Source organism: Mesoplodon bidens (assembly GCF_964165515.1).
Source record: "Mesoplodon bidens genome assembly, chromosome: 2".
Lineage (NCBI taxonomy): Eukaryota > Metazoa > Chordata > Mammalia > Artiodactyla > Ziphiidae > Mesoplodon > Mesoplodon bidens.
The window spans coordinates 109,904,122-109,929,353 of record NC_138177.1 but is presented as its reverse complement, the minus strand read 5'-3'; the positions used below and the strand labels follow the sequence as shown (position 1 = coordinate 109,929,353).

At 34.8% G+C, this 25,232-nt stretch overlaps 1 protein-coding gene across 1 annotated transcript in view; it reads left to right on the top strand.

Moving 5' to 3' along the window:
* Positions 1–24,841, top strand: part of SH3GLB1 (SH3 domain containing GRB2 like, endophilin B1) — a 37,711-nt gene extending 12,870 nt beyond the window's left edge. Inside the window, exons 3-9 of the mRNA XM_081222808.1 lie at positions 1,728–1,856; positions 4,003–4,136; positions 5,587–5,679; positions 16,876–16,965; positions 17,352–17,452; positions 23,768–23,996; positions 24,387–24,841. Of these exons, the coding sequence (XP_081078934.1) occupies positions 1,728–1,856; positions 4,003–4,136; positions 5,587–5,679; positions 16,876–16,965; positions 17,352–17,452; positions 23,768–23,996; positions 24,387–24,494 (884 nt within the window). The 3' untranslated portion in view covers positions 24,495–24,841. The remainder of the gene's footprint in view (positions 1–1,727; positions 1,857–4,002; positions 4,137–5,586; positions 5,680–16,875; positions 16,966–17,351; positions 17,453–23,767; positions 23,997–24,386) is intronic.
* The last annotated feature ends 391 nt before the right edge of the window (positions 24,842–25,232 follow it).

Genomic DNA, 25,232 nt, shown 5'->3' with positions numbered 1-25,232 from the left:
CCTGCCTGCATTTTTTGATAAGATTTTATGATGACCTTTTAATGCCCTATTGAAATGAAACATTTATTTAAAATATACCAATTTTTTTTTAACTGAATGAAATCAACATGGGATTCAGCTTTAAACTTTTGACCAAATAGATAGATGGCAAAGATAAAAATCACTCTCACATCAGAAAATGAAGTTCTGCAATTTAGTTAATATCTTCTCAGTGGTTATGTTTTGAACTGACTCATTTTGATTTTAACTAATTTAAAGGTTTTTAAATTCCTGCTTAAAAACTCTTCTGATGCTGCACCAGAGTCTACCACAAAAGCGAGTATTGTTCCAACAGCCTGTTTTATGTATGAAAATTAACACTTTTGCCAACTCCTGAAGTGTTTCTATTACTGGTTCAGCTTATTTTTGAAATTTCCAGTGTACTGCGTGACACTTCCACTTGTGGAGGACTTATGTGAGGTGCTTAGAAGGAACCTATTTAACTGAGATTCTTTTTGGATTGTAATTTTATGTTTAATCATTGTTTCTGAGAAGTCTGAAACTTTGACTTTTTTCTTATTTGTCTCTGAAATATCTCACTGTTGGGCAGCAGTGTAAATGTGAATTTCTTAAATATTATGATAACCAAGTGTTTATTCAGATCTTACAGATGTTTTTTCCTTTTCATTTATGCTAATTCCTAATTTGTATTTTAAACTTATTTTTAATGATGAAATCTTTTTTTTTACATCTTTATTGGAGTATAATTGCTTTACAGTGGTGTGTTAGTTTCTGCTTTATAACAAAGTGAATCAGTTATACATATACATATGTTCCCATATCTCTTCCCCCTTGTGTCTCCCTCCCTCCCACCCTCCCTATCCCACCCCTCTAGGTGGTCACAAAGCACCCAGCTGATCTCCCTGTGCTAAGCGGCTGCTTCCCACTAGCTATCTATTTTATGTTTGGTAGTGTATATATGTCCATGCCACTCTCTCACTTTGTCAGAGCTTACCCTTTCCCCTCCCCATATCCTAAAGTCCATTCTCTAGTAGGTCTGTGTCTTTATTCCTGTCTTACCCCTAGGTTCTTCATGACATTTTTATTTTTAATGATGAAATCTTTTGAGTGCTCAGATATTTATATTCTTTAAACATAATTAAATAAAATTAAGCCAAGGAATCATATTGCTGATCTCTGTAGACTATTCCAAATCCGATTGTTCCATTCCTTAAACTCCCAATATTTAGCCTCTAAGAGGGAGATTGAGCATATGAGCAAACTAAAGCAAAATAATAGTGACAGAAGTATGTGACTCTTTGGTTTTTCTAGGTACCTTATATCTGTATTTTTATAGTTGGAAATCCCTGATTTTAAAATTGTATACATAAATTCAAAGTTAAAAGTTAGACAGTATATGAATGGGGCAAAGGCAACTTCACTAGATATTAAAGGAATACCAACCCTTTCTGGAACTTAAAATCCTATAAAATACTCATAATAGTTTTCCTTTATGTTAAATACTTTTGTTCCAAAATATTTTATCAGATTTTTAAAATATAAGTTTCTTAGAGTTATGTAATACTCTTAACATGCAAATGAAAAATTATATATTAAGATATGTACTTGAAAGCATATTAATTTCATGTTTATTTTACAAGGTGATAAATGTCTAGTAGGGGAACAAAACAGTCTTTCAAATAGCTTAGCTTTTTGAAATCATTGGTAATTTTAAACCTTTTTCCTAGATGCCAGGATAGAAGAATTTGTTTATGAGAAACTGGATAGAAAAGCTCCAAGTCGTATAAACAACCCAGAACTTTTGGGACAATATATGATTGATGCAGGGACTGAGTTTGGCCCTGGAACAGCTTATGGTAAGTGAAAGGCAAAAGGTCCGCTAAGAGATATCTTTACTCTTAGATTTTTACTACTTAGAGACATCATTAACATTTACCTAATATTAGTAGAATCAATTTTAACTTCAAATTTTTTGTCTTAAAATTTTGGATGAAGTGACAAATGTAAGTGACCACTAAATATATACAGTGTAACTTAGTATTTAATATATTTAAGCATATATTCTGAGAATTCACATCTTTTTAGGTCTAAATAGGTATTCCCATTGAATCTTGCAGCACCTCTGTTGTACTTCTTGTGATATATTGCAGTCTCTGTTTATATATGTCTCCTCTAGTTGATTTTTCTTTTTTAAGCTTTCTTGAGGATTTATTTCTATAATAAAGTACCTGGCACATACTAAATATTTGAACTAGTGCTTTCGTTACCCAAGTAATGTCAGTACCACAAAAATGTTAACAATGGTTATCTCTCGATGTATGGATGACATTTTATTTCTATTTTCCTCATATACTTTAAATTTTCTATTACATTTCACAGTTATGCCAGCTTTTTTTAGTTGCTGTAGTGACTTTTAATGTATAACTCTGAAGCTCAGTTATATATCATTACCCCTCAAATCTAATTTTCTCAGAACATAAGACTATTTCAGATTTCTGTAGCTTTTTTCCTGTTATTCATGGCTAATAATTCTTTTTATTAAGACTTCTGCAAGAAATTTGTCCTTACTTGGGTATGAAATGATAGGTAAATTAAGTGATTTTCTACGTATATAGTCCTGATTAATGAAACCACATGAATTCTGGGACTAAATTAACTTAGTTTTAGTAGTACTTATGTCAGATGGAAATAACCTAAGTACTGTGTCATGAATGCTATTAATCCATTAACTGGCTTATAGCTGTACAACTTTGAAACTATCACATTGTGTTCTTCAAAATATAATTCTTTCAGAAGTCTGAAAATACTTAAAATTCCTATAGTTTTACTTCAAATTTTAAATATAAATTTTATAAAAACTTTATATATCGATCAGATTTGTTATTGCCTTCTTGTGCCAGACTCAGATGCTGGGGTCATAAAGGTACATGAAAACCCAGCCCTTTCCTTCACCAAGCTGAAGACCTAGTGGAGCATGAACATTCAAAAAGCTTCTAAATTTTTTCCTTTTTAACCTGCTTAATCTGTTTGCACTTCTAATAATTCCATTGAATGTACCCTGATTATTGGAATTGGGCTTTGTGAATCTATTTATTAATAATTGATAATAGTATTAGTAATAGATGATTAGTATTAGTAATTACTAATTAGTATTAGTAATTGAATATTTCAGGAATTGGGCTAAGCACTGTACAATATATGTATTGGTAAATCCTCACTTATATTCTACTTGTAAATTCTATTATCTCTGTGTAAAGACAGGGAAACTGAGTCTTAGAGATGTTACATAGTTCATCCACAGCTAGTAATTCAAATATAGATTTGTATCCAGAAATTGAGCTCTTAACTACATTATATTATTACCTTCCTTATCAATCAGATCTAATTTTATCTGAGCATGAAGGAATTAAGATCCACAGAACTGAAGTTTGTTAGAGGTAGAACTGGAAGTAGAACCAATCTTGTGGTTCTCTTTTTTTTCTCTATCTTCTACTGAATTTGTCCTATTTAAATATTAGGGTATATGTGCTGCAAAGCATAGGTTTTTTTTTTTAACTTAAGATACAAATATATACTCTTATTTATAAACACGAGGTAAGTGCATAAATACAGAGACAGAAGAATTTTGACTTGATCTACTTATTAAAATATTTTAAGAATTATACTTTTATAAATATATCTACACTATTTGAGCTGTGACCATAAGTATTTTTTAGTGTATCTGTCCTCTTTTGTCCCATTGGTAGAGTTGGTACAATTAACTATGATATGATAAGGAGTTCATCTTTGTCATTTTCATTTTGATATTTATAATCTTAAATTTACTTTCAAAATAAAACTACCTTAACTACAGTTAATTTTATTTGATTTTTACTTAAGTAAACAAGTAACAACTGACTTTAAGGCAGATCAAATTGCTGATTTATCTTAACATGATTTTCTGACATTACCAGACAATGGTAAAAAAAAAAAAAAAAAAAACCAAACTTTTTTCCTTTGCAGGTAATGCCCTTATTAAATGTGGAGAAACACAAAAACGAATTGGAACAGCAGACAGAGAGCTGATTCAAACATCAGCCTTAAATTTTCTCACTCCTTTAAGAAACTTTATAGAAGGAGATTACAAAACAATTGCTGTGAGTTGGAAAATGTTCATTTTTTTTAGTAAAATAATTTAGGTATATACTTACAGTTTTTAATGAATAATTTGCCCTCTTAATGACTTTGTAGATGTAGCAGTTAGAAAAATTAAATAATCTAGTTAGATGCATATTCCAACAGAACACAAAACTAACCAAAATAAAGGACTATTAATGATACGGACTCCACTTTTGTGTCCCTGTAGTGTTATTGAGGTGTCTTTACATCCATTCTTGTTCGTTACCAGCACTAAAATCTATAGAGAAGTTCCTGGAATGATTATTAAAATACGGCACAGTTATCACCACAGTATAGCCATATAGCTGTTCATTTAAACTGGGAGAGAGAATCCCAATTACTGGAAGCTATATTTCTGGCTATTAGCCTTTCTGTCTTTTTGTATCCCTAGAAGTCTATTATCTTCTTTTCACACAGCTGTGTTTTATTGCTGAAATAAAGAAAAAAATATCACTTTCCCAAACCTAATCTGTTAATCTATTATTTTTTTGGTTTAATTTGTTTTTTAAGTGATGGAGAGTGGAGTTTTAGGTGGATATCTTTTTCCTAAGGTTTTTGCAAGACTGCTCTTTATTGTAAATACTACTTCAAACTTAATTTGAAGATTTCTTATTACACAATATTATTGAAACCCAATATGTTTACAATGAATTTGTGAATAAAAAGTGTTTGGCCTGAGACAAAGGAAAAGCCACAAAGATGAAATACGATTGAAAAGATATTAGATTATCAATAGGATGTTATTTGATATATGAATTCTAAGAACTAATAAAGCAAACAGTGAATTCTTATAAACTTACCTGTTATAAAGAAGCTTGATGTTCCCATGAGGAATTCTAAGATATCGTACTAATTCTAAGATATCATACTAATGTTTGTTCATTATTCATTCTATAAACTTGAAATTCTGTATTCGGAGTAATAGAGTTGCTTTTGGTGCTGTGGCACAGGGTTTCAAGGAGCTTTGCCCTGGGCCCTCTACCTTCTTCACCATAGGCACTTCCTAGGTTATCTGTTGAATAATTCTTTGTTGTGGGAGCTATACTGCATTATAAGATGCGTAGCAGCATCTCTGGCTTCTACCCAGTAGATGCTAGTAACATCCCTCCCCCAATTGTGACAACCAAGAAGATATTGCCAAATGTTCCCTGAAGGGGCAAAATCACAGAATATTAAAACTAATATTCTTTTGTTTCTGCCATCACCTGCCATCTTTCCCAGATATCTAGAATGTCTCTATCATTTTAAAATTGGAAATAGTGAGAAAATGGAGTCAGATACCTGAATCATCACTTTATAGCCAATTTTGTAATCATAGATCTTTATCAGATGATTCATGTATTTAATGGAGAATAATACCTTAAATGTGTATGCTCTTACTGGATTTTTAGCATCATTAGGCTTTTTTTTTCTTTCCTATATTTATAGAAAGAAAGGAAACTATTACAAAATAAGAGACTGGATTTGGATGCTGCAAAAACCAGACTAAAAAAGGCAAAAGCTGCAGAAACTAGAGCATCAGTAAGTAGTGTTTTTTTTAATAGAACAATATTTTAGGTTAACAACTTTAAGACTTGTAAAAGGTTTCACTCATATAACATGCAAGCTGTAATCTATCATTAAGACTAGAATATGACTTTAGGGTATTGTTTTTGTGTTTTTAAACAAACTTTTCAGAACTTAATACATTCAAATCAGTGAAAAGTAGCATATCAAGAGGCAATATTCTTATTTTCGTGATACACTTGTTGCTAAAAAACAAAAATTATAAGAGCTCCTAAAGCTGTGTCATGTTTTTTGAATAACCTCAGTGGTGATGGAAATTAAGTCTTCTGGAAATAGATTTATTATATTTGAAATAGAAAAACAGATAGTAATTAAGATGAGAATGAATCAATTTTGAGAATGCTTATGTGTAGCTTAAAAATTAGATGTGACTCCCTTTCCACATGGGACTCAAACTGACCGAAGGAGTTGTCATCAAGAATAGTTACAAAACTATTCAGGTAGTGGCAACATGGAGTCCCAGGTGGCTGTTTTGAAGGGGAGGAAACCTGTTTGGATAAATAAGTTCTGGTATATTTTTTATAAAAATCAATCTCAGAGTAGTCTTTTAAGACTAAGTGGGTATATATTAAATATAGTAGTTCAATGATTTTATATATATGTATATGTGAGGATATATATATAACTTTAATAACTTTAAAGATTTTATTTATAAGCTTCTGATTTAATCTAATATTTATATAGTTTATGTCTCTTTTCCAAAGTTTGAAGAGATTAATCAGACTTGAATTGGAGCACCTTTAAGATAGTACAATATAAACAAGTTTGAATTTATTAGATGAAGCTAACAAGTTCATTCTTAACTTGAGCTAAGGGGTATGTTTTGTTAAGAGACGTGACATTCCCACTGCCTTCTGTTCCCAACTCACTACCACTACTATCGTCAAGGATCATTGCCTTAGGAGCATATTACCACAGTGCTGGTAGAAGTCTATTGTGGCTCTCTTGTTTTGGGAAAGAAAAGGTTGAGACTTGGTTTAGAGTGAAATTTAAAACTGGTAACTTGGTGTTGGACAGTGATGTCTTGTGAGATTACCCAACACCTTATATGAGCAGAATAAATTATTTTCTTCTAGACAGTTCTCCTTTTGGAGATTCTGTATTAGCAACTGCTGGAGAAGAGCTATCTTTGACAAGACATTAATTTCAAAATCACTGGCTAGTTCACCTCAGAATTTATGAGGAAATCATCATAAAGAATGGCCTAACTTCCCTAAACAAGCTTTTTGCAGAATTAGAACTTTACAGATGAATACCATAGATGGCAAGAGACTCTAAATTAGGATATTAATTTCTAAGTTGCTAACAATAAACTTATATAGTAAAATATGAATTGGTTTTTAAGATACAAATTTCATAATCAGAAAAAATGTTAAATAAGGATCATTCGGAAATAAATGTTAGAACAGAATATCTTTATTTGAAATGTCTATTATGTGCCCAGTGATTATGGAATAAGAATACAAAACTTTCTTTAACAAGCACTATTATAGAATAATGATAGTCTACTTTTTACTTGGAAAAGTGCCAGAGAGTTCATAAATTTAACAGTATACCAGGTCCTATGATTATTCTAAATTATTTTACCACTGCTATTAAAATGTGTAGGAACCAAATATAATAGTAGAAATATTTTGAGAGATATTTCCTTTTGATATATCCAGAAAAGATGTTGACAGATTTTCTATGCTGTGTATTATTGAGGACAAAATTTTTTCCATGAGAATTTACATTTAAAAATAAAAGATTATACAAATGAATTTTTCAGCAATTGTGTTTGTACACAGCTTTTCTAGAATTTATATATTGCATAAAACAAAATTTAACTGTGGCCAAATATTAAAAATATTAGTCTACACAAAAATTCACATTTCCTGATTTTAGTTGTGTTCTTTCCCTCTAGATAACCAACTTGTTTTTCTTCAAACGTTATAGCAGTAAGTCTGAAATACTTTGGAAAGGAAAAGTCCTCTTAGTTTGTTATCACATAAAGACTTGAGGCATGCCTATATTTTGTGATTTTTTTTTCTTTCTCTGTATTTCTCTTCCGTTTACTTGAAGAATACAGAAAAATTGAAACCACTAGGAGTTTGTTTTTCCTTTTTTTTTCTTCTTTGACACATTTCCTGCTCCTAGTTGGTGGCTGAGGAGGTTACTCTAACCTCAGACTTTCTTTGATTTCACTTCTTTGTAATTTTCCTCGGATTGTTTTGTGACTAGTTGTTCCTCTGTAAGTAAGATTTGGGACCTGTGCATGTCAGCACTTTTTAAAAAATTTGTTTACTAGTTTCTTGTGACCTGTTTTTAAATTCTAGATTTACTGAATGCTAATTTTGTACAAGGTGCTTTGCTGAGAAGGAGTTCATATATAAATAGTGCAAAATCTCTGCTGCCCTCAATTTACAATCTGGTATAGTAGATTGAATTTTTTTGTGATTTTGCCATACCAGTAAAATATTTCTGCCTATATTCAATATTGCTACTTTACTAATCTGTTTTATTAGTTAATGTGTTGAAGAATGGTAAAGCAACATCAAAGACATTTCTCAACAATACACCAATTGAGCAGAAAAGAGAAAACCTCCCTGAATATTTTACAATGAACAAAGTACAGCTTTGAAAAAAGTATAAAACTTACATCAGAGAAGCAAAAACAAATATAACTTATGCATTTAAGTTATAAGGCACTGACATTTGTTAACCTAACTTAGTCTATATAAACGTTTTTAAAAATCATTTTAGAGTGTTGTTAATGGGAAGAAAAAAATCTGGTTTCAAAGCTCTCTGATATTGAGAGGTTTAGACGTCTGTTACTTTTGGGTATCCAAACATGATGGAAAATACATTTTCAAGTAACATAACAAGTATGTCCCTCTGCCCACTGAAGCATTTCCACAGCAGTCTGTGTCTTTAATCTGCAAACTGAGTGAATTTATAGCATCATCATATAACCTTAACTTAAATGTACATATATTAGAATTTAAAGTTTATTAAAAATACAAGGATTGACATGCCTTCCATATACTTCTTCAGGGTATGCTAAGACCTGTGAGGCTGATTGAAAGAGAACATGGTTGAAGGCATCATACATTAATAAAATAGAAATGATCTTTGAATAGGGAAGTTGTGGGTAGGCAGAATGGCTTTCATAGGTGAAAATTTAATAAAAATTCAGGAAATTGTGGCAGTTTTTAAAGTGATGCATTTTCCATAAATAATTCTAATCTAAAATCAAGCATCAACCATGTTTTTTATCTTTGAAAATTGAATCTTTTGAAAAAATTGAACAGGTACCATTATATGAAATTCCGTAGTTGGATTTTTTTTTTAAGTAGAAGACCATTTTATCGGTTCTTAATACTTGTTTGTGTGTTCTTTCGTGTGCAGAAGTAACTTGTTTTACTGTGTTCATTGGTATAATGTGTTCTTTGTCTCTTACCTATGCACTTAAGCAACTAAACTCAGCACACCTTGAAGGAGATAACATTATGGTAAATTTCTCTTACATGCTCAACTTCCTGCATGTAAAATGGCTGAAGGTTTGTTGGCCTACCGTGTTTTCTACATCTTGAATAAAGTGCCTTCTCTTGCTATTATCTACATGTAAAATCTAAAGTAGTTGAAGCCATGCATTCATTAGTCTAACAATAAATACAGAGAATACTAGATGAAGAAATACTGAAACTTGAAGAAAAGAAATTGTGTTCTAATTGCCAAATTCAGCTGTGCCAAATTAAGATTTTAGAGTCTGAATTTATACACAAATACATAAATATTTACATGTATTTATACTACACATAAATATATAGTGCCTTTTATACATAATAAAAGATGTTAATTTAGCTGGCACTTCATATTTTCACTGTTGGCAAAGAAAATTAACAAAATTTACTTAGCTTAAAGAAATGTATAAGATATACAGATTTACTTTGCTTCACAGTACCTTCAGTGTTTACCTTAATTTTCACCCAAATTCAGCATAGAATTAATTTCTTCTGCAATTCCAGGCCAAGACAAACCCCAGTAGTTTAGGTATTTCTGTAGTATTGAAGCCTGTCCAGTGTTAATTCACTTAGGAGAATTGCAGAATAGTGATAGCTTTGAATTGGGAATGAGAATTATTCTGTAATATCCTTTGTATATTATTGAGCTTGATTTGAGAAAATTTTTGAGATGTTAAGTGTTTTTAATTTTTTAACAAGATAGAAATCCGAACATAGTCCCAAAATTCATAAATGTTAGCCAATAAAGATTTATAGATACAGTGTTTGGTATAATACTCCTGGGTGTATTACTGCCATAGAAGTAACATAGACTCTGCCGTATAAGTAATAAATAATTGGCAGTTTTTATTTGTTAAGTCAATCGACTACTTTTATTTCATTAGCACTGAACTGAAAGGAGGGGAAGAAAACATGTAATAGAAAAGATTATTGTACAGAATATGTAGAATGCATTTTTTAAACTGCTATAATTATTGAAGCCCTGGCTAAATTAGAGCTTTCCTTAGATAGCAAGAGAATGCATTCATTTATTTCCATTGTCCTATCTGTATGTAGGTAAATGAGAATTGTGAAACTATTTCAGTCATTGGTAATTTAGCATATAAATCATATTTTTTTTAACCTTAGGTAAAAATACCCTAAACAGTTAACAAGACTTTGTTTCATTCATTAGGCATTTGTTTTACTACTTAGGTCATCTACTTATAGTACGATATATTTAACTCTGATAATTTTAAGTTCATTATATCTCAAGTTCATTGTGCCCCCCACCATGGCTAAATCAACATTTAGTGTCCATTTATCCTTGCTTTATTATAACTTACTAAAATTGCAGAATTTTGGACCTAAATGAGAAATTAGAAATCATATACTCTAAACCTCTCATTTTACTGATGAGAATACTAGAACTGAGGCATTAAATATTCCCAGTTTAGAAAACTGTTATTAAGTTATAGAATTAGTATAAGAGTCAAACATCAATAGTATTGATACATATGAAGGCATACTTTCACAGTATATTAAGCTCTACTGATTTAATTATTACTGTGTTTAATCTGTTAATGTGATTCTGGAAAAAGAGAGTATGCCATGTAAATTAAAATATTTACATTTTTCTATAGTAAGTTGTAGAAAATGTTAAATTCCAACTTTCATGCTCTATATTTTTCTCTAATTTTTAATGCTGGCTAGATTTGGGCAGAGGAAGTGACAAAAGTAAGTAAATCATTAAACTACAGAATTATGAAACAAGAATTTAATTGTCATTCATTCAGTAAATCTTTATTGGGCAACAACTGTGGGGCCAATCACAGTCTTTGTTACTGTATCTTATAAAATCTGAAAGTTATTATGGAAAGCTCAGATCTGTTTGGCTAGTAGTAGTTCCACAGAACAATGCTGCAGAGATGTGGTTTGCACACACTCTAATAAATACTAGATAGCTATTATACTAAGTGGTAATCCTTACAACGCCTTGTCAGAAGACAGTTTTTAAATAATACTTGGTTTATTCATATGATAATTATATAAAATATAGTTAACACAATGTCCTATATCTTCAGAGAAGTGAATATATATCATGTCACACAAATGAATTTTCAAGGTAACTGAAGCTTGTTCTTTATAGCATCAAAGCTAATATTTCTGTCATTTTAGTTGAAAATATTTGTAAAAAATTAAATACAGGGTAGCATATATTTAACTTCATTACAGTTAGAGTCATTATTATGAATATCCGTTATTGTACTGTGCAACAGTTGGATCCGTTGTTTTTGAAGTATGTTGTCTCCTCCCTCAGTGTCAGACTGTCACTTTTAGAAGCTGTCCATATTACTGCTACTGCCAGTCTCTCTGCCTGTGCTACCATTTCTAATCTGTTCTTGGCTGGGAGAATACCTAAAGCAAGGAATAAGGAATAAAATTATGACTTTAGTGCAGATTTGTTTCAAGTGCTATTTGAGGTCTTCAGAAGCATTTTTCATTTACTTCTCATGTTCAGAATCTGACCTTGAGTTGAGGACAGTGCTGGGGCTTGAGAGCAGGTGTTAATTGGGCCCCTGAATATTAAGTAGTTTTACAAACTTCAACTTCCTATTTTCTGACTTTGTAGGATTGCTGACTATACAGTCTTGTTTCATGCATAAGTTGTGGAGCATAACTTGGAAATCCAATGCGAAATTCTTGACTTACGCTCTCACCCCCCTTTGTGGAATCCATTCATCAACTTAGTTATGGTTACACCCTGGCCTCTGATTTCTTCCTGAATGTCTAGCGTGAAAAGGGGGCAGAGTAACGTAGAAGAGAAAATAGGTTGATCAAGAAAGCCAGGGTCTCTTCCACTTTGGATAGCATACAGGTACACCAAAAAATTTCTGATTTGATTCTGCAATCTCTACAAATTTGGGAAATAGTTGATATAATGGCAAGAAACTCATGAAACATTATTATGTTTGTATATGTGAAAGAAGCTTAAAATGTATCAAAATGGATTACTGGATATATTTTTCTTCTATTCTCACTTTTGTCATTTTTATAATTTAGAAATGTATAATTTAAAAACTGCAGGGCTTCCCTGGTGGCGCAGTGGTTGAGAGTCCACCTGCCGATGCAGGGGACCACGGGTTCGTGCCCCGGTCCGGGAAGATCCCACATGCCGCAGAGCGGCTAGGCCCGTGAGCCATGGCCGCTGAGCCTGCGCGTCCGGAGCCTGTGCTCTGCAATGGGAGAGGCCACAACAGTGAGAGGCCCGCGTACCGCAAAAAAATAAATAAATAAATAAATAAATAAAAACTGCATATTCCTGGAATATTTTAAGATTTAAGCCCCTAGAAAAAGTAGGTAACACTGACCACGATTGTCATAGCAAATGCCTCAGAAGCTTGACCAAAATTTCTGGCTTAAAATAAGTTGCCCAGTCCTGATAAAACAAACCAACAGGGGGCTTCCCTGGTGGCGCAGTGGTTGAGAATCCGCCTACCAATACAGGGGACCACGGGTTCGTGCCCCGGTCCGGGAAGATCCCACATGCCGCGGAGCGGCTAGGCCCATGAGCCATGGCTGCTGAGCCTGCGCGTGCGGAGCCTGTGCTCCACAATGGGAGAGGCCACAACAGTGAGAGGCCCGCGTACCGCAAAAAAAAAAAAAAAAAAAAAAAAACACATTCTTGCCCTTTTTCCAGCTTACATCCTAAAAGAACTATTCTTGCTTCTCTAACCCAAGCTATGCTCTAGATCAGTTAGCCCAGTAACAGTAGTTCTAAGCAGTAGAAGATCTTTTGCCTAGAACTCTGTCTTAATTGTAAAATTATGTTGGGGAATGAGATCTTCTGGAGGACAGAATAAAAACTCTTTAGATTCATTGTCTTTCTTTAAACCCTTTTTATCTCTCTTTCTAAAATGGATTATTTTCTTCCTGAGCAAATTGATTATGCTGAACCTAATTTCAGTTACCTCAGCCTCTCAGGTTAATTATTATGATCAGTTACATGTGTCAGAAGTAGAGGTGGTTTGGGACATTAGACTGTTTGCGGCCATCCCAAACATACACTGAAACTTGTTCAAGAAACAAGATTTGTTTCCTTCCTGTCATTTACCTTTTCTAAATATAGGTCTAGATTGTACAGAAGAATGACTTCCTAGGCTTTGTATTATGGTGCTTTCTTCACAGTTAAATAATTAAGTTTTGCTCAAACATAGAAGACTGATCCTTTGTCCTTAATGAGATCATTTTATATTTTTTATTCAGTGTTTTTATTTTTTTATAAATTTATTTTTTTAATATCTTTATTGGAGTATAATTGCTTTACAATGGTGTGTTAGTTTCTGCTTTATAACAAAGTGAATCAACTATACATATACATATATCACCATGTCTCCTCCATCTTGCATCTCCCTCCCACCCTCCCTATCCCACCCCTCTAGGTGGTCACAAAGCACCAAGCTGATCTCCCTGTGCTATGCAGCTGCTTCCCACTAGCTATCTGTTTTACATTTGGTAGTGTGTATATGTCCATGCCACTCTCTCACTTTGTCCCAGCTTACCCTTTCCCCTACCCGTGTCCTCAAGTCCATTCTCTACGTCTCCGTCTTTATTCCCGTCCTGACCCTAGGTTCTTCAGAACCTTTTTTTTTTTTAGATTCCATATATATATATGTGTTAGCATACAGTATTTTTCTCTTTCTGACTTACTTCACTCTGTAAGACAGTCTCTAGGTCCATCCACCTCACTACAAATAACTCAATTTCGTTTCTTTTTATGGCTGAGTAATATTCCATTGTTTATATGTGCCACATCTTTATCCATTCACCTGTTGATGGACATTTAGGTTGATTCCATGTCCTGGATATTGTACATAGTGCTACAATGAACATTGTAGTACATGGCTCTTTTTGAATTATGGGTATATGCCCAGTAGTCGGATTGCTAGGTCGTATGGTAGTTCTATTTTTAGTTTTTTAAGAAACCTCCATAGTGGCTGTATCAATTTAGATTCCCACCAACAGTGCAAGAGGGGAGGGTTCCCTTTTCTCCACACCCTCTCCAGCATTTATTGTTTGTAGATTTTTTTGGTGATTCAAAGAGTCATGTACCACAGTGTTCATTGCAGCTCCTTTTTTTTTTTTTTTTTTTTTTTTTGAGGTACGCGGGCCTCTCACTGTTGTGGCCTCTCCCATTGTGGAGCACAGGCTCCGGACGTGCAGGCTCAGCGGCCATGGCTCACGGGCCCAGCCACTCCACGGCATGTGGGATCTTCCCGGACCAGGGCACGAACCCACGTCCCCTGCACCGGCAGGCGGACTCCCAACCACTGCGCCACCAGGGAAGCCCCCTGCAGCTCTATTTATAATAGCCAGGACATGGAAGCAAATTTATTTATTTATTTTTTATTTTTGGCTGTGTTGTGTCTTTGTTGCTGCGCACGGGCTTTCTCTAGTTGCAGCGAGCTGGGGCTACTCTCCGTTGCGTTGCACGGGCTTATTGCGGTGGCTTCTCGTTGCAGAGCACGGGCTCTAGACGCGCGGGCTTCAGTAGTTGTGGCACGAGGGCTCAGTAGTTGTGGCTCACGAGCTCTAGGCTCAGGCTCAGTAGTTGTGGTTTATGGGCTTAGTTGCTATTCAGTGTTTTTAGCTTTAAAACATTATTTCCATTTCAGTCTCAAGCTTCGTAGGCACTTTTAATCTGCTACCTAGCTTACTTACACCTTGTACAGAAATATTGCCATTTAGTAGACTTTCCTGCCATTTCTGCTGAAGGCTGTTAAATCAAATTGTACTTTCAGAATCAAACCTATATGGAATTAGCCTCATTTGTTTCTGAAGTGCGTTTATTTTTGGTTTGCTGTGGTTACTTCTATCAATCAGAACCTTTCAACCAAGCAGAACAGTAAATAATGCAAATGTAACACTGAAGTGATTTGTTTTCCTTAATACTTTTTTAGGAAGAACATTGATTCTTTTATTCCCCTGTGACTTTTTTCTGCTACATACTAGCTTCCAGATGAAGCTTATTACTTCAGCCCTGTTATCAAAACACCATGTATTCTTATTTTGATCAAGTAAATTTAATTTTAACTCTTGACTTATTGAATAATTCAAGCTTATTTCCATAAATCCAGTCTAGTGGTCAAGTCTTAGTCCTCTCTGCCATATCTTTTGCCAATGGTATGAGAATGATTATAGCAACTGATTATCTCTTTTGCTGCTTCCTCATTGTTGACTATTTCACTGGTTTAGCTGTTGCCACCAAAGGATGAAGGAGAGGGAGATGGGGTGTGAAAGGAAAAAGTTCACACCTTGTTTATATACTTACTACAGTCTTGGAAATACTGTAATTATTTGGATGGTGGGGGAGCAATTTATCCTGGAGAGGTAGTGGGAAATAGCATTATAGTGATATTATCACCAATACTAATTCCCAGTGGGGGATAAGCTAACTATTTTGAGTGACCTGTGAGATTGTATTTTTTCCTCCTCACTACCAAGCAACTCTGACTAAAGGTTTGTGAGGATGTTTTTTTGCCAGTACTTAACTATTTTTAGATTTTTTTTTTTTTTTGTGAACTGCTTTGTCCCAGCACTAAACCTATATCAGATAGTTGAAGCTAGTAGTGGTGTGCTATTCACATCTCTTTCTAGCTCTGAGGTCAGTAACTTCACCTTGGTAGCTTGAAATCAGCTGTGGTAAGAGTATTTATACCATTGAAACTCAGCACATTAGAGCTTTTTTTCCCCTGGAGAGCCAGTTTACCAGCACACCATTGATTAAAGGTCACCCATAACTTGCAGAAAAACCCTAGCATATCTTATAGATAATATTTCTGCTTAAGACATATTCTATGCAAAGTTTGGAAAGAAAACTAAAAAAGACATTTATGTAGGATAAAGAATCCTTTGAGGGAACCTAAGAACTACGTCCCGAGAAACAAGTATATGCTTGATAACTAAACCCATGAGGTTAAAGTCCTAGCTTCACTCTGAAGTCTTTTCATTTGAGATTGAAGCCTATATAACTTCAAAGTAAAGTAGCTACAGTAATAATTGAGAATTTTTTGAAATAATTTATACAAGTAAACTGGTAATCTTAAGGTTTCATAAAATGTTAAAAATTAGCAAAATTGATACTAGAAAATGTAAGAAAATAGATTGACTGTCCCATAGTAGTTTTCCTAGGCTTTTATGATTATGTCATTAAGCTTTGGCTTTAATAGATTCTTTTGAGTTAAGTACCAGTAAGGAGTCAGTTCTGTCTAGATTAAGTAACATAGAAGAGCTAAGTTCTGGAAACCAGGGACCACTTTAGATACAAAGCAGAATCAGGGAATTGCCAGATTATCATTTGGGGTTTGTTTGGGGGATTTTTTTTTTAACATCTTTATTGGAGTATAATTGCTTTACAGTGGTGTGTTAATTTCTGCTTTATAACAAAGTGAGTCAGCTATACATATACATATATCCCCATATCTCCTCCCTCTTGCTTCTCCCTCCCACCCTCCCTATCCCACCCCCTTAGGTGGTCACAAAGCACTGAGCTGATCTCCCTGTGCTATGTGGCTGCTTCTGTTTGGGGGATTTTTTAACTGTCTAAATGAATGTACATAAAATGGACTAAGTCCTCTAATGAGATGCTAAAACTGTGTTCCAATTTAAGTCTGAACAGGAATTAAGAATAACTCAAAGTGAATTTGATCGTCAAGCAGAGATTACCAGACTTCTGCTAGAGGGAATCAGCAGTACACATGTGAGTGTTCATTCATTGGAAGTTCATTTGGAACAAAAGACTTCGATAGTCTTAGGGAAATTCTTGGAGGAAAAACTGAACTTTCTTTTCAGTCATTTTTCAAGATATTTAAATTGTAGCACTTTTCAAGATACATGAAGAAATATTTTAAATTTTTGTTTACACCTCATCACCTGATGAGGTAGTTCTCCCATCATCGTCAAGTCCATTTGATGTTTTTCGTTTTTTGGGTTTATTTGGCTAAACAGTTTGTTGTTGTAAATTGTAGTAAAATGATAGATACTGATGATTTACCCTGAGTACAGTGTCGTGCTCTGTCTTCCCTTAGCGTGTGCCACTTTAAGTAGATTATAGAGCTAAGAAGTGACTGTAACTTTCCTTTCCAGGCCCATCACCTCCGCTGTCTGAATGACTTTGTAGAAGCCCAGATGACTTACTACGCACAATGTTACCAGTACATGTTAGACCTCCAAAAGCAACTGGGAAGGTGGCAATTTCCTTTTCATACATGAAACTCCTGATAAGAGAAGAAATTCAGATTTTTTCATTTGAACTAGTAATAGAGGTGAAAAGTAGAAGAATTAAAGGCTTTTATTAGATTGCTTAGAATCAGATTTTTTTTTTTTAAGGAAAGTGATTATCACACTTCTGCGGTAACAAAGACATTTTGAGCTCTTCTGGCACAGAAAAATGTTAAGAGGGATGAGAAGATAATTTAAGTGAATACCTTTTTAGTGCTGTGTAAAGAAAGCTTAAAAGCATTTGAAGTTCACTTTTCTCTTGAATACCTTTGCAGGTGGTTGAGGAAGATATAGTTATATTGACACTTAGTTGCCCTTAGAGGTAAACTAATTTGTACTTACTCATTACTTGTTCACTGTTAAAAAGATTTTAGAATATTCTGTAAGACCTCAAGCCCCTTGATGTTATTACTTTGAGTGTGGTAATATACTTTACAGCACATATGTTAAGCAACACAGCTCAATCATTCGTTCTCAAAAATTTATTGAATACCTGTCGTATCCAAGCACTGTTCTATACTCTGGGATTATATCAGCAAACAGAACAGGCAAAATTGCTTACCTTTATGGAGTTAACGTTGTAAGGTGACACTGAAAATAAAAGATGTACAGGACAAACATGGTCTCTGCTCTCACAACGAACACTTAAAGTCTAGGTAGAAGTACAGGCCATAGGTGGACAGGCCATGTGATAAGTGGAAAGAGAAGTTCAGATTACTGTAAGGGACATCTAACTGTGACTCAGGTGAGTCTAGCAAAGATTCACAGATGAAATTATTTTAGTAGGAATAATCTAGATGAAGAAAGGGGCAGGGACAAATATTCCAGGCAGAGGAGGAATATGTATATGAAAGGGCCAGAGGAAAAAGAGTGTGGCAAGTTCAGGAAACTGACAGTAGTTCATTCTGGTTGGATCATAGTGTTCAAATTTAAAATGGGATAGTAGATGTGGCTAGAATAATGAAGCCAGGTCATGTCATGAATGCCCTTTAAAATAAGTAATGATAAGGAGTTTGGAATTTACATAGTGAGGAACCATTAAAGCAGGGGAGTGATATATAATATATGAAGGAGGAATATCAAGAGAAGTTATTTCAAGGAATAAGGAGAAAAAAAACCCATCACTTTGGTCTTCCTTTCTGCATATTAATCCTTCAAAACTAGACCTAGAACAAAATTAGGCACATCCACAAAACCAATTTTAGATCTTAAAAATGAGTTGTAGTCTAATACCACTGGTTATTCTAATAGGATTTACAGAAGTATTTACACTTCTATATATTTGAAGTTTTGTTACTGGTATTAATATCTGAAATCAGAACACTACTCTATCCCCACATCATTACAAGTATTTTAAGCCCAGGAAGCCTTAGTACTTCCTGTTCACTTTGTCCTGATACTCTCACAGTGCAGCAGAGGGGTTGCTGTTGAAACCATTCATTCTTGCATTCTGCTTAAGGCCATACAAATGCTTGGAACTCAACCATTCACACAAAATCTAGTCATTGATGTGCTGAGGTAGGTATTACTATTATCCACATACAGATAAGGAAACAGAAGAGCTAGTTATAAGATTAGTAAATGTGTTTTATTTTTAAATAATTGGAAAGTTTAACATATTGAGCTACAGTGGCAGGAAGTCTAGAGTTTTTTAAAGTTATCAGTAAAAGTTCTTAGAAGGTGAAGATGGCCTTTCAGGGTTTTTTTGTTTCATCTGGTGTTTTGTTGTTTTCCTTTTTACCATTAATTTCCCAAAGTTGACATAGGTAGACCTCAGTGGCTAAACAAAAGCTAATTATACTAGTAAATTTGAAAGTAAAGTCCATGGTTAAAGACTTTAAAAATCGTATGTGTGTACACACACATATGTAGGGAGAGAGAGCTTATCTTTTTTTTTCTCTTCAGAAATGTATATATTTAATCACTGCCGAGTTCACTGAGGAAAGGATGCTAGGAAATGTGTTCTTAACTTTAGAGTGAAACTTGAATTAGAAATTATTTCTTTTTATCATTAGAACCCTTTTACCCATCAGAGAAACATTTGCTTTTAATTTTTACAAATGCCCTATTCTAGGCATCAAGGATACAATGTAAACAAAATAGACCATATCCCTGCCTTCATGGATCCTGCATTCTATTTAGGGGTAGAAGCAAATAGAAAAGCAATGTCTATGAATTACATAGTCTATTAGAAGGTGATAAATGCTATGGAGAAAAATACAGCAGGGAAGTACCTTGGTTAGAGTAGAGGTTTACAGTAGTCAGGGAAGACAGATTGGAAAGATGTGAGGAAACAAAGCATGCAGGCATCTTAGAGATGCTCCAGAGGGGAAGTACAAAAACTCTAAAGCAGGAACATAGCTGTATGTTCAGGCAGCAACAAGGAGAGCTTAGCTGGAGATTAATCAAGGAAACAGGGAGCTAAGATATGTAGGGCTTTGGAAGCCACTCTTTGGACTTCGGGCTGTACTCAGAGATGAGGAAGTCTGGAGGATTTTGATCTGAGGAATGACATGGTTTGATTTTAACCTTTAACAAGATCGTTCCTGCTGCTCTGTTGAGGATAGATGTTAGAGGTCATGAGTATAAGCTGACAGACCTGTTCGGAGCCTATTGCAGTAACTTGGTCAATAATCCAGTCAGGAGGTGACAGTGGCTTGGACCGGGGTGATTGTGATAGATGTAGTAGAAGTGCTCAAACCCTGGGTGTGTTTTAAAGGTAAAGCCAGCAGGGTTTGCTGACGAACTTTCTGTATATGAGGCTTAGAGGTGTCAAGAATTACTGCAAATGTTTGGCCTGAGCAACTGAAAGAATGGAGTTTTGGTTTATTAAAATGGGGAATGCCCCAGGAGGAGCAGGTTGGGGTGGGGAAGGCATGTGAGGTGTATCAGGAGCCCAGTTTTAGTTAGACATGTTAAGTTTGAGATATGAAACGTCTGAGTGGAAAATTCCAATTTTAGGATATACAAGTCTGGAAATTGGGGGTGGAAGGTGAATTAGAGGTATAAATTAGAGAGTTGTCAGCAATATCAAGGATATTCAAATCTGTGAGACTAGATGAAATTACCAAGGGAGTTAAGTACAGGTAGAGAAAAACAGAGAACCAAGGGCTGAGCCCTGAAGTACTCCAACAAAGAGTTGAGGAACCAGCTAAGGAGGATGGTAAGGAATGAGCACTGAGGTAACATGTAAACAAATTGTGGCCTTGGAATAAGCTGTAAAAAGTGAGGGGAGGGGCTTCCCTGGTGGCGCAGTGGTTGAGAGTCTGCCTGCCGATGCAGGGGACACGGGTTCTTGCCCCGGTCCGGGAAGATCCCACATGCCGCGGAGCAGCTGGGCCCGTGAGCCATGGCCACTGAGCCTGCGCATCTGGAGCCTGTGCTCCGCAACGGGAGAGGCCACAACAGTGAGAGGCCCGCGTACCACCAAAAAAAAAAAAAGAGAGAGAACTGTTAGTGGACCATTGGATTTTGAACATTGCTGACCTTGATGAGTAGTTTTAGTGGAACAGTAGGAGCAAAAGCTTGTTTGTTAATGTAAGGGAATGGAAGGAGAGGAGCTGTGACAGTAAGTTGAGATAAGTCTTTCAAGGAGTTCTAGTGTAAAGAGAAACAGAAATGAAGCACTAACCAGAGGAAAAAGTGGAGTCTAGCACATTTTGGGTTTTTTTTTTTAAGATAGGAGAAATAAGAGCAGGATTGTAATCTGATAAGAATGACACAGTAAATGGAGAAAATATAATATTAGAAAGAAAGGGAAGAATTGGTAGTGTGATATCCTTGAGAGGAGATTTTGTACACAGGTGGAAAAATAAACCTTAAAAAAATTAAGCTTAAGAGCATAGATAGCTCATCTGTAGTAGGAGTAGAGATGATCAAAGCATGGAAGTTTCCCGATTGTTTTTTTCTCCTCTCAGTTAAAAAAGGAAGCAACTTATCAGCTGATTATAAAGGTTAGGGGAGAAATGCTGGAATTTTGAGGATGGATGAAAGGGTATGAAATAGTCATCAGCAGAATGTTAAAAGTGGGTAGACTAGGGCTTCCCTGGTGGCGCAGTGGTTAAGAATCCGCCTGCCAATGCAGGGGACACGGGTTCAAGCCCTCGTCCGGGAAGATCCCACATGCCACGGAGCAACTAAGCCCGTGCGCCACAACTACTGAGCCTGTGCTCTAGAGCCCGCGAGCCACAACTATTGAGCCCACGTGCTGCAACTATTGAAGCCTGTGCGCCTAGAGCCCGTGCTCTGCAACAAGAGAAGCCACCGCAACGAGAAGCCCGCACACCGCAACGAAGAGTAGCCCCCACTCACCACAACCAGAGAAAGCCCGCACGCAGCAACAAAGACCCAACGCAGCCTAAATTAATTAATAAATTAATTAATTTTTTAAAAAAAGGTGGGTAGACTAAAGAAATGTAATGTAGTTGCCAGGCAGCATTGTGGACCCACTTTAGGTTCCTACTCATTCATTGAGTGTGAGACCAGACAACATGGTTTTGTAGTTTTTTACTGTCATAGTACATGCATGGATACTGAGTAGATAATTAGAGTTTCACCAAACGAGTAGTATGAAGTAAAGGGCATAGGATATGAAGGCATATGCAAGGAGGTGATTATAATAATTTACCTTGGACACGAAGAGCATGTTGGTAGGATGATACGTGGTAGGTCTGTGGAGGACTATAGGTCCAGGATAGCTTGTTGAAATGAGAGTACTAGGGGAAACAAGATGATGGTCAGAGAATGGGATGTTGGAAATTGATTATTGTAAAGGTTATAGTTTTTGGAATTGATAAGGTCTAGATGAGGCATTGGGAGTGAGTGGCTGAACTAGGGTCAGTCACAGAATCACTGGAAGAGAAGAGCTCACAGATCTGACAGGCCAAAGTGTTCAAATAATTGTCTACATGGATATTAGAACCACCGAGAATTAAGATCCACTGTTAGTGAGCCAGGAGCTAAAATCCAGAAATAAAGGGAAAAGAATGAGACGCCTGTAGATGATTGCAACAAGAGATGGTAGGTAGTATATAGTTGAATAACATGAAATTCAAAGATTAGGTAGGATTGGTTAGGGAGAGGAGTATAGGAATGGTAATGAGGAACGTGCAACTCCTTCAGCATCCACCTCTAGGTTCAGTAATAAAGGGAGTGCGGGAGTAAACACAAGCATCAGGAGGTGAATGGAAGGGTTAGAGAAGAGGTTAAGGATAAAGGGAATTTTGCTGCTGGCTGACTGATTTCCAGATGGCACAGGAGTCATAAAGAAGAAAACTGTTTTATGAAGGGATTAATTTCACCTACCCTACCAGATGAAGCATTTTATATTTTAACTAATGGATTTATTTAAACTTAAATATGAATTTTCATAGGAATTTTTTCAACCTTAGAAGTGGTTGGATTAGAATGATTATAGGCCAGCCATCTTACGCTGTTTTCCATTGAGTATTATTGGAGAAACAGTAGGCTTACAATAAATTGAAAATTATCTTTAAACTATTTATAAGCACATTGATCACAGGGATTTCACTAATTCCTAATAAAACTTTTATTTTTCCCCTAAAAAATAGAAGACAAAATGAACTTGTGACATTTGCCATATTCTCCCATTGAGTCTTCATTATGTTAATTATCAGTCATATCATAACATATTATTTGAATGTCCATCCCCTCACTTGTCTACATGTCCATAAAGGAATGGCATTGTTTCCTGTTTATATCTCAGCTTGTGGTAATGATGTTGGACATGCAGATACTCAATAAATACTTGAATGAACAGGAAAATGTGATTGGATCAATTTTATGAAAAAGAGTTCAATTACTCAAATATTTCTCAAAGAATTAACTTGAGAAAACTTCACTCTTGTAGTAGTATCTAACATTTAAGTAAGTCTTTCATTGGTATTTTTATCTAACAATTCATAAAGGGAGGAAAAGATTAATGGAACATACTTATAGAAGGTTGTTGGAAATAACAAACTCATTTTTCTGGAAAAAGAAAACCATTGTGTTTTTTTAAAACTTTTTAAAGTTTATACTTGTAAAGATGGCTTTGAAACAAGCTTTCAAGGATTTTATATTTAAAAACAACCTGCATTTTGTCTAGTGTAATTGACCCTAGAGGGGTGAGCTGGATAGCGTACTTTGTCATTAAAATATTAGCATCCTCAAATCTTTAGCCAAAGTGAAGGTTGATAGAAGGTAAACACTGCCCCCAAGTGGTGGTATACAGGAACTTTGGTCACTTGCAAATAGATAATTGGCCATTTTCTTTTCAACAGTTTTCCATCCATTTATCATTGTAACAACAACCAGACTTCTGTGGCACCTGTACCATCTGCTTCATCAAATGTGATTGGTTCTTCTGCCTTGACTTCAACAAGTGGCCTAGTAATCACCTCTCCTTCCAACCTCACTGACCTTAAGGAGTGCAGTGGCAGCAGGAAGGCCAGGGTTCTGTATGATTATGATGCTGCAAACAGTACTGAATTATCACTTCTGGCAGATGAGGTGAGTAATGTGGGTATAAAAGGAAAACTATATCATAGATTGACTTACCTTCCAGTATAACAAAATGCAAATTCCTCATTACTTATTTGGAAATAGTTTATTATGAATGCTTTCATAGATTGCAGCTGGTTATATTAACATTTTATAATTTTTTAACTACTATTTTTTAACAAAATAGAACATCACAGAAATATTTAAAGCTTTTAACTGCTAAATAACTAGATTTCTAAAACTGTCTCTAATAAAATCCTTTGTCTTTCACCAAATTGATAATAATGTTTAAATTCTTTGATAGTGAATAATTTATACTTTAAACAAATTAAGTCTGATTAGTTTTCTGTGTGTTTATTTCTTAACATAGTTAACAACTGGAAATGTTTTATTTTGTAGGTAATCACTGTTTTCAGTGTCGTTGGAATGGATTCAGACTGGCTAATGGGGGAAAGGGGAAACCAGAAGGGCAGGGTGCCAATTACCTACTTAGAACTGCTCAATTAAATAGGTGGACTATGAAAAGATACACCGTATTTATATACAATTAACTCTTAATAAAGCAGGTTTAAGTATCTTTCATGTTAATGTCTTAAGAGACTGAAAAGAAAATACTAGCCATCAGAAACTGGCCTTTCTGCCAATAAAATTGCATGGTAAATATTTCATTACAGAATTTATGTTAAAGCTTTCATGCCAAGAATGTTTTCTTACAAAATTCTCTTTCTACTGAGGTTTCACTAATAAGTAGCTTCTACTTTTGAGCCCCAACTTAAAGCATAACTGTTTTCTACTGAATTTTTCATTAATGGCAAGCTTTTTCTTTTACATAAAATAAATTTATTGTGAATTGATACTTGACTCATTTATTAGGTATAATTAATAGCCAAAGAATAAAGTTAAAATTTGTTTTTAACTGTTGGTTTAAAAAGAGCTCTAGGATGTAAACCTCTTTTGTAAAAAATATAATGTTTCTGAATGTTTTCATAAACAGAAATGTAGTTATACCATGTTTACCTTGTTTTCCAGCAGACATGGAATGATTACAATATTCTAGTTCAGTGAGTTATTTTGAGGGTTTTTTGTTTTATTAAACACTACTGAATGGTTTCTTTTAAGAGTAACTAGTCCTTGAGAAGTATTACCATATTTCTCTAGTACATTTGCATTTAAGGTTCTAAAACATCTAGGACAAATTCAATTCACTAAATAATGTTTTTAAGATTGTTCAATTGGTACTGTTTA